Source organism: Portunus trituberculatus, chromosome 7 (genome assembly GCF_017591435.1).
Source record: "Portunus trituberculatus isolate SZX2019 chromosome 7, ASM1759143v1, whole genome shotgun sequence".
NCBI lineage: Eukaryota > Metazoa > Arthropoda > Malacostraca > Decapoda > Portunidae > Portunus > Portunus trituberculatus.
In genome coordinates, this window is record NC_059261.1 from 4,013,291 (window position 1) to 4,023,312 (window position 10,022).

General features: G+C 48.4%; 1 protein-coding gene across 1 annotated transcript; it reads right to left on the minus strand.

Moving 5' to 3' along the window:
• Window positions 1-634: 634 nt before the first annotated feature.
• On the minus strand, window positions 635-9,495 carry LOC123498481 (cilia- and flagella-associated protein 97-like). The gene is made up of 2 exons (XM_045245611.1): window positions 8,059-9,495; window positions 635-4,995 (listed from the first exon to the last, which is right to left on the minus strand). The coding sequence occupies exons 1-2, from the start codon at window positions 9,397-9,399 to the stop codon at window positions 4,864-4,866; spliced, it is 1,473 nt and encodes a 490-aa protein (XP_045101546.1). The 5' UTR covers window positions 9,400-9,495; the 3' UTR covers window positions 635-4,863.
• Between the last annotated feature and the right edge of the window lie 527 nt (window positions 9,496-10,022).

Sequence of the window (10,022 nt, forward strand, 5' to 3'; positions counted from 1 at the left end):
AGCATACGTAATCCTGAGCGCCACGTGCAGGCCTCTTGATTGATAGTATATACTGCATATACGTACCAGCCCTTATTTGGGGCAAACCATTGGGCCTCCAACGCGTGTTATTTCAATTGTTATTCCAGGACTGAGCCATCAATCCCTACATGGTCGTACAAGACGGCGCCTCTTCTCTCCTTAAGGAAATTTGTGAAAGTGCCATTGTTCCTCTTCCAGCACCTTTTCCTTTATCCAAATTTGGTTGGACTATTGTTTTTTCTCATCAGCTCTTTTCTCTCACAGCAAAAGTGGTCAGACTATTCAATTGTCTCATTGGATACCGTTTCCGTTTCCGTTTTTTTTTTTTTTTTTTTCCCAAAGGTTTACTCTTCCAATTGGGACAGCCACATAGGCCTGGCAACTTCATGCACCTACCTCTAGCCAAGATCCAGTCTTTGTAAGCTCCCCAATCAAACTGCTCCATGTTTCAATCGGTACACTCCCAAAACAAAAACTTCGGCCAGAGGATGACTGTGGCACCCGATTACTGCTGCAATGGTTTTGTTGGTTGGCTAACAAACAAAAAAGGCTGACAAACTGGCCCTAGTGTTCTGTCCTTATGGTAAAGCCAGGCTTAAGTTCAAACACGGCATTTCAACAATAGCTTTTTATTGTTCAAAAGTTTCACAGACAATGAAAGACAAGTATAAAAATATGTACACACAGTATAGTAGTAGTAGTAGTTGTTGTTGTTGTGGTTTCATAAGCCGGCGTGGGGTAGTCATCTAGATACCACAGTGGTACCTCCTCTTGTCCCCCTTGGCTCCTCCTGTCAGCTGGCGGGGCTCACAACTTCATGCAGGGCTACACACACACACACACACACACACACACACACACACGGTAAAACTGACACTTGCATCTCTCTCTTTCTTCCACTTGCATCTCTATCTCTTACTCAGACATTCACAACCTACAAACAATAATAAAATAGCAATCTCTACTTCTCACTCTTTCACACTCCATCAACAGAATACCCACAAGATAAAATGTCATTACACATCATTATTTCTGTTCAATGTTCATTCTTTCACAAACATTCACATAAACCAAAATAGAATTACAACCTGTACTGAACAATTTAAAGAGGTTCACTTCACTGGATACAATGAAAACTCTATTAAAGTCTGGAGATTCAAGTCACACACACACACACACACACACACACACACACACACACACACACACAGTCACCATAATACAAGTAAACCCTCTATTGTACAAGCTAGAGGTTCAGATCACTCTATCACACAATTTAGGTTCCAACACCCCAACACCAGGATCAGGGGAAGATAGGTGAACAGAACACCGGCATCCAGATCCTCCTTCCATACGTGAAGCGACACAGAGCAGTCATACATTCAGTGCATATTCACTTGTCACACTTCACAGTATTCCACATTACAGCAAGTGTCCACAGTGTTCCCTGCGGCCCCAACACCTCTCTCCCATCCTTATAAATACTTGGGACATGCTCCAGACACAATGCTATCTGCCCTAACTTGACTGGAAAAAGAGTATAAAAAAGAAACACAACCAAACTTTGAAGACTTGCTGTCCCTCCTGTCAAAAACATTTCCTAGTGATGCAATACATTCACTGACTGACTGATTGATTGATTGAACTCTAATGCAGGACAGAACTTATGTATAAAACTGAGCTTTGTGCAAGTTCTGTGTGATTGTACGTCTCACAAACTCAACTTCAAAGGTGGATACAAAATACTGCATGCACTCTTGAACTTAAAAAGAATCATGCTGCATTACAGAACGGCAAAGTTCAACAGAATGTTCTTACACTCCAGCACATAATATAAATATACCTTTAAAAAAAGGGATATACTGACAACTCCATGATATCAGTTATATATCCATTATATATATACCACCAAAACAGTACAAAATAAATTGCAAAGAAGCCCAAACCAGTTGAGCATTACAATTCCTACAAAAAATGCGTTAAATGTCAGAATTGGAGAAAATTGTGAGCAAGACGGAGCAAGATACACTGAGAGATCAAGAGTGTTTGTTGACGAAGGAATCTCCTGGCAGGACACCCACCCACCCACCCAGCACGGGGGTGCATGGGTGGCAGGAAATGTGCCAGTGGAAGTGCATTTACAAAGCATCTAGGAACCGTCCCACAGCGGGAGACGGGGTGGAGGCTGTCCCTGACTCAGGGCGGTCCACGCCCATGCCAGGGCCAGTCTGGGGCTGAGCAGTGCCTCTGGTGGGAATACTTGGAAGCATGTGAACCTGCCTGGCACAGCAGCCAGGGTGACACAGAGGCCCATCGGGAAGAGTGGGAGGGAGGTCAGAGTGGTGAACTGAAGACAAGGAGTGGAAAGAACTCTCAAGACACACCAAACAGGATGTCAGGATGGGACAGAAGAAATGGAGGAGGAGGAGGAGGAGGAGGAGGAGGAGGAGGAGGAGGAGGAGGAGGAGGAGGAGGAGGAGGAGGAGGAGGAGGAGGAGGAGGAGGAGGAGGAGGAGGAGAAGGTGGAGGAGGAGGCACTCTGTGTGTTACCACCAAGGCAAATCAATCATGGAATAAGATCGTCTGACTAGATTATCATGGATGAAATCACGACCACTTTGCAGCCTGAGGCCCAGAGGTCCTCACCAAGACAGTGGGAACTCCACACTCCCTTCAGCTACCCTCCACCCTGAGAGGCAGATGGCACACAGCACTCAATGAATGGGGAGGTGGAGGAAACCGAGTGAAACACTGGACAGAGTTGGCAACAAGTCAGGTCAGCCCAGTGGTGCATGGAAGTGTCCCAAGGCCGGTCACACAAGGTCACTCCTCCTGCTGCAGCCACTAATTAGAAAGACATCCCTCACTTATCTTAACATCACTCCTGTGTGTGTGTGTGTGTGTGTGTGTGTGTGTGTGTGTGTGTGTGTGTGTGTGTGTGTGTGTGTGTGTCCCTCATCCTTCTCCATTAACACACACACACACAGAGGAGTATGTTGCCTACACGTCCCGACTCCCTGGCGACAAAGTGTACACATTCCAGTATGCATGTTGGCTAGTAGTGGCGGAGATGTACATATACACAGTCATATACATAGCGCAATAGTACAGTATGTTACAGTGGTTATACCCGTCACTATGTGTCGTGTTGGCGGCCCCAGCGCTAGTGGGGTGGGGGAAGCAGGCACAGGGCGGGGCTGTCAGGCTCGTCTCTTGCATGTGCACAAGCATGTGCATGTTTTTTGCATTTTGTAGTCAAATTTCTCAAATTTTAATAGCAGAGTGAGATGCATCTTAATATTCTCCAGCTAAGAGTCTGAAATTCTCAAATTTTAATTGAAAAACGATGTATCTTACTGTTTTCATGTCCCTATAATTCAATCAATTCGTTTTAAAACTTGACAGAAACCATTTAACAATTCTTGTCTGAAATGACTAACTGCCTGTTGAGTGAAGGCAGCACAGACTGTAGTGAATGTGTTAGTGTTTGAGCAGCACAAGACACACACGGTGCCTGGCTGTGTGTAGCGTAGTGGTGCGTGTGCCGAGACAAGGTGTGTGGCGTGTGGTATTTGTGGTGCAGATGACAGCCTCGCAGCCCTGCCCTCCAGCCTGCCTCTGCCTGTGCTCAGCAAGGGGCCCGGCAGGAACCCAAGACCAGAGTCAGGCGATGCTTAATTACACCACAAGGCTAAGAAACACGTCAGAAATTATAGAGTAATAATAAATAAAATGAAACAAAACCCACAAGTGCACCCTGCCTTCTCCTCTCATGGCAAAAAATTCCAGAACTTTGTACACAGCTGACGGTTTGACCAGGGAATGATGCAGCCTGGTTAATATTTACAAGCAGAGGGAGTAGATGGTTACAAGGATGGCATTCTCAGGAAGTACGTTAGTGCCAGAAAATGCCCTCAGCCAGCATCCCAAGGCCCGGCATATGGCACGGGCCAGGACATGCCAGCGGGGACTCTGTGACGTCAATTATTGGAAGAATCACAGCGATGGCACATGGTACACAAGACTGCAGGGTGTGTGATGAATTATGCATCATTGGAGGACCTGACAGCAAGGGTGAGGAGGATTCACGCCGGCCGCTAAACCTAAGTCTCCAGTCCTGTCCTGTCCCTCACTACAGTGTTGACGAGTGACTAACAGTGTTGTTAACGCTAACAATGGAATGTGAGTGTCAGCTGTTTGGACTCCCCTGGAGACCACCGCTGGGGAACATCTCCAGCTCAAACTTTCTCCTGTAGCTTAGCTTTTCTAGCACGTGTGGCGGGGAACGGCGCCAAGACACAGGTTCCTAGCTAACCTTCCTATGTTGAAAATGCACACAGGCAAAAAAAGCACCATGGAAAGCTCACACACATACACACAACAGCAGTGGAGGGTGTTGAGGTGCTGGTGTGGCGCCTCAACACCACAAGCCACCGCCTGGTGTGCTGCAGGGCCTTCCATGGCACTGGTGTTCTCCAGACTCTCAACTGACGGCCACAAGGTGTTGCTACAACACTGTCCAGCTGCCACTTGCTGACAGGGTGGAGTTAAAGTTGTGCCGCCAGGCGGGTGTCGCCACCACTGCCTGACAGAGGCAGCGCTGGGACAAGCGTGGCGGCACAGTGCCGCTCCAGGAGGGCAGGGCCTGCTGGCACCGACAGGGTGGGGCAGGACGACACTAGCCGGCAGACTCAAAGGCGGCGGCACTCAGGGCACCGGCACCGTGGTGGGGGGATGGTGTGCTGCTGCCGGTGCCGGGCCAGGGGACGCTCAGCGGGATAGGGCCGGGGGCCGCCGGCACAGTTCAGTGTGTCGCGGGGCACCGCCGGCCCCAGGCGTCCCTCACAGTGCTGTCTCCTTGTGGCGCGCAGTAGTGGCAGCCACGTGGCCCGGGCCAGTGCGAGCCGAGGCGCCACACCGGAATGCTGCAACCTCCCGCGAGGGCTTGGCCTCCTGGATTTTCCGCAGCAGAATCTGAGGACAAGACACACGGTCACCTTGGCACCCACTAGCACCACCACCACCACCACCACCACCATCACACCTCATTAGTCCCACCAACACATAACCTGACTTTGTTATGCACAACTGCTTGACACAAAATCAAGAAAAACATTTGCACACACGCACACACTATAGAGCACTGTCTGCATTAATCATGGAGTCACTTATAAAAACAACACTACTGATATGAGACAAATAGAGGCAAGAACAGTACAAAGTCCCGCAAGCAACACCATGACCCTCACACCCCACACCACCACAGGGAACAATGCAGCAAGGAAAGGTCAAGGCTCTGCGACATCACACACACACACACACACACACACACACACACACACACACACACACTATACACCAGCGACTACACGTGAAACCAATCAATTTTGTTTCTCATAAAGTATAATGAAGTTGATCATGAGTATTATTACTTGATATTATTGTTTGAACACACATGCATACTAACACTATATACTTAAACATATGCTGTACATGTATGTGTGTGTATATGTGTGTGTGTGATCCAGCAACAGCAGAACCCAATCCCAACTCTCAAGATATACCACCACATAACCATAACTCTACCAATCCTACTGCCTCTATTCCTAACCTGACAAAGATTACCAAAAGCACCCAATCATAATTTCAAACACCTACAACTACACTAGCAACTCCCACAGCCTCACTTCCTCTACTCCTAACTAGCAGCAGACCACCCTCCCAGCACACCCACCAGGCCAAATAAGTGACCAAGACAGTGGCGACAAGGTGTGGCAGCAATAGCTCCTCCCATAACTACCTCGTGTGGCAAGGATAACAAGCAAAACATGATGGAGATTTACGAGCGAGGCAAGCGAGGAACCGAGGATAAGCATCGCATAAAAAAGGAACACGTGGCGATCAACACTTACACACACACAAACACACACACACGGACATAATAGGCCAAGGTCATGCCTCCCTTGACGCCTCACCAACTCAACTCAGCCTACAAAAAAAGTATAGGCTCAATCAAAGGTGCCGGACAGTTGAACACCTTTTTTTCTCACCTCTCTTAAGAACTACAGTAAATTTTTCAACCTAGACAGGAGGGTAAGGGAGAAATGAACCATCAGACCTTTATATAAAATGTGAAGGCTGTATTACCACTCACTTTCTTATTTTTCTCTCCCTCAAGGGCTGCACCAAGGTGGATAACTCCCTCACTATTCATATCAAGCAAGGAGGCGGCATGACTTGTTATAACTCAGCCACTCTGCCTCCCTCACTCCCTCACACTCAGAGCAGGGTTGTCACTTCCCAAGACCACAATAACACACCCACTCATCATATAAGGAGTTGAAAGGTGATACACACAACACTCACACTCCTAAACCTTCTGTATCTTTCCCTCTCATCCCTACAGGTCACTAATGCTAGCACAGTTTAGCATTGGAAGAGTATGTTTTGTGAGTGATATTACAACGTGGTATAGAATGACAGCAATATTGAAACTAGCACTTCCTCTATACATTATCTGATCTCATATCACCACAACTACTAATGCTGCCATAGTTAGCCACTACAAAGCATATTATGATTATTTTGTAGTTTCAGAATATAGAATGCTATATCAAAACTAACACTTCCTTTTTAAGTTATTTGATACCATATGATCAGAACCACTAGAGCTGCCATAGTTAGCCACTGAAAGAGTAAAGCTGCTTGTTATAAGACTATTTAGTAGCTTAAAGGTATGAAATAGAATACATATAGTACTGTATATTGAAAGCAATGCCACTGCCTTAATTCTGTTAACTTATTTGATCTCATATAGCCAGGAATTACTAAGGCTACCACTAAGGCTACCATAGTTTTTCCTTTATGTAAGAGGGGAAATCTGGCCAAGGACAACAATAAAGATTAAACAAAAAGGCCCACTTAGATGCCAGTTCCCAAACAGGTCCGAAAGAGTTGGCCAAAAGAATGGGATAAATGTCTTTCAAGGATAAAACTGCATTAATACAAGATTACTTAGGGAACATAAGGTATTCCAAGGGTCACAAGTCCTTCTAACTAATGGTCCTGGTTCTGGTTCTGCTTGAGGACAAAGAGAGTATCTTAATGACACACACCTCCCTGCTGTGGTCTTGCTTGCTGCTCATTTCCACAATTTGATCTCTTGCTTCTCTCAAATATCACCTAATTTTCTTTGTACTTTCTGATTGCAGTGCCTTTTAAGAGTGTAATTTCTCTCTTCTCTCAAATATCACCTACTTTTCTTTGTTCTTTCTCATCTGGTAGACTTACATATAGCAGCTCCTTTACTAAATTTCCATACAACTTAAATGTCTTAAAGCTCCCTCCTGACAACAGTCTTAATCTCTCGCTTCTTTCAAATATCACTTGTTTTTCTAAGCATTTTTCAATCTCATAGACTTGCATATAGCACCTCCCTTATCAAATTTCCACAGACTTTCCACGTATATGTCCTAAAGCTCTCTACTGACTCAAAATATTCCTCGGCGCTAACAACCTGATTACTGATTCCATTCCCATTACCTGCCATTCCATCCGTCAACCAGATTCTCTCTCATCTTGCATGGGGAACAGTCCTTACTTGGTTAATTGAAGCAAGCACAAGATCAGTATTCAACTGATGTGTGTCATCATGGCTTGGAAACCTTCAACAAGTTATTTATATTCTCCAGTATCTTGGGCGATCTAAATAAAACATAACACCAAGAAAGTCTGACTAGTAAATGTATCGCTAGCATGAACCACAAGGCCTTTTATACATCCCAAGTGACTTTCTGATATTTTTACTTTTTATGCACAGTTACTGATTCAGCCATTGTGTCTCTGAGGGACTAACACTAACATAGCTGCCTTTGTGAAAATATTTGACATCTGAAGTTTGGTGGTGATTAAATTAAGAAAAATGTTGCAAGTTCTTTTCTTTGTTCCTGAAATGTTGCTTTGGAGTGCTTTGTTAGCCTGGAACAAGACTAGTGTGTGTGTGTGTGTGTGTTGGCACCATAACAGCCCAGTACTCACCATGTTTTCTCTGCGTATCTTCTCCTCCTCTCTCCTCCGGTTTATGGTGGAGTTAGCTGGCCTGTGGACGGGGCGACTGTTGTGGTGATGGCCAGGGAAGCTTTGGTTGGAGGACGAGGATGAGTTGGAGTGGGAGTGGGAGTGGTGGTGGTGATGGTGATGGTGGTGCCTGGTGGAGGTGCGGCTGTGGGTGTTCATGATCTTCTCCAGGAGGATCTGGTTTTCCCTGTCTATCCTCCGCACCTCCTCATTGGGGAAGGACATGTTCTTCCTCCTGTAGTGGTGGCCTGCTGCCCGCCTCAGGTGCCTGTGGTGTGGGCTGGCATCTATGGGGTGAATGGCAATGGGGGGCGACCGCCTGGGCATGTGGCTGTCGCTGGGGGCCTGGGATGCAATGGGCTGGCTGGGAGTCTCCTGCAGGCCAGACCGTTTGCTGCCCTTTTCCCGCCTCTGCTCCTCCTCCAGCTCCACCACAGCCTTGAGCAGCACCGTCATGTCCGAGGGCTCCTGGGAGTTGTAGGAGTGCCTCTCCCTCTCCACAGCCTGCACAGGGGGCACGGTCAGCTCGTAGCCGTGTTCCTCCGTGGCCACCTCGGCCCCATAGCCGAACCCCAGGTCCCTGTTGTCATGCAGGGCCAGCGGGGAGGTGCCCAGGGTCCTGCGGGGCAGCACCGGGGACAGCCCCAGGGGGCTGGCCGTGGCCGAGATGAGAGGGGAGACATCCGTGATGTCACTCTCGCTGTCGCTGTCATCGTAGTCGCTGTCGTCGCTATCATCGCTACTCTCTGAGGACAGGTTGGAGTTCTCACCGTCCAAGTACACCAGGGTCACCTTTTCAATCAGACGGTCCACCTGGGACTTGGGGTCGTCGTCGTCGCTACTGTCGCTGTGATCACCATCAGTATCACTGAGGTCACTCTCCTCCCACTCGTCGGAGCTGTACATGTTGGGGTCTGCGTGTTCCATGACTGCCGCCGCAGCGCCAAGCCCCTGCTGCTGCTCAGCCTCGAAGGAACCCGCACTACCGCCAACCATGTCTGTCTCACAACTGTCCTCAGTTCCGCCTCGCCCCTGCCTCCACACCTCCTCTCTTCCCTTCTGACCTTCTCCCTGGGGCCCGCCAGAAGAAGTGTCCTCCACACAACGGTACCGGGAGTCCTCTAAACAAGTGGCACCAGGCGAGGAGCTCGGCCCATCCACTGCACTCACTAGTGGCCCGCTCACCATTTCACTGCCCCTAGTCCTCTCTACGTCTTGGTCATCCGCCTCGGGGCTTAAGCTCACTTCACTGCGGGTGTTGTGCTCGTGCAGTGCGTCGTCCTGGCCTACTTTGTGAGCCATCCTGCCCCGCACACGGGTATTATATGAGACCGTCGCTAGCCATCAGCCTGCCAGCCACCCCCGACCCTCTGCCATTGCAGGCCAGCCAACCGAACCTGTGACGTCACTGCTCTCACTCTCCTTCCTCCACACGCTCCACTAACACCACCATACAGACGTCCAGGACACTGCAGCGCCCGTAAAAAAGGGTTCTATGGCCTCCTGGTACAAGTAGCGGCCACGTAAAGGTCACATTGCTCAAGAAATCAGGAAAGTACAAGACGGGTAAGCTTGGAGGTTGGCAAGGCAAAAGTGACGTCAAAAACACGTCAGGGTGAGGGCGGAGCTTCGGTGAATCATGTGGAGAGCAACTGACCAGGCCGACCCGAGATCCATTTTCCTACAGATAAACCCACTGTGACGGTTTTTCCTGTTAGTCTTTGTCATGGTTATAATTACACAGCGTAGCTTCGCACCAGACACTGCAGCCACGTCACGCCTCACGCACACCAGACCCAGACAAGCCCTCAAGTACCCGATCCAATTCAGCACACACTGGGTTCCTTTGTCATCTCAACCGTATTATGCCGTATATTTCACCCTCTCCCTCTCTTTCTCCCCTCCACCCTGCCCTCCCTCACCGT

Excerpts from the sequence above, each read along its gene's own strand:
- LOC123498481 (XM_045245611.1), bottom strand. The coding sequence starts at position 9,399 with ATGGCTCACAAAGTAGGCCAGGACGACGCACTGCACGAGCACAACACC. Across the intron at positions 4,996-8,058 it reads AGATACGCAGAGAAAACATG|ATTCTGCTGCGGAAAATCCA; the intron begins GTGAGTACTGGG and ends TCTTGTCCTCAG.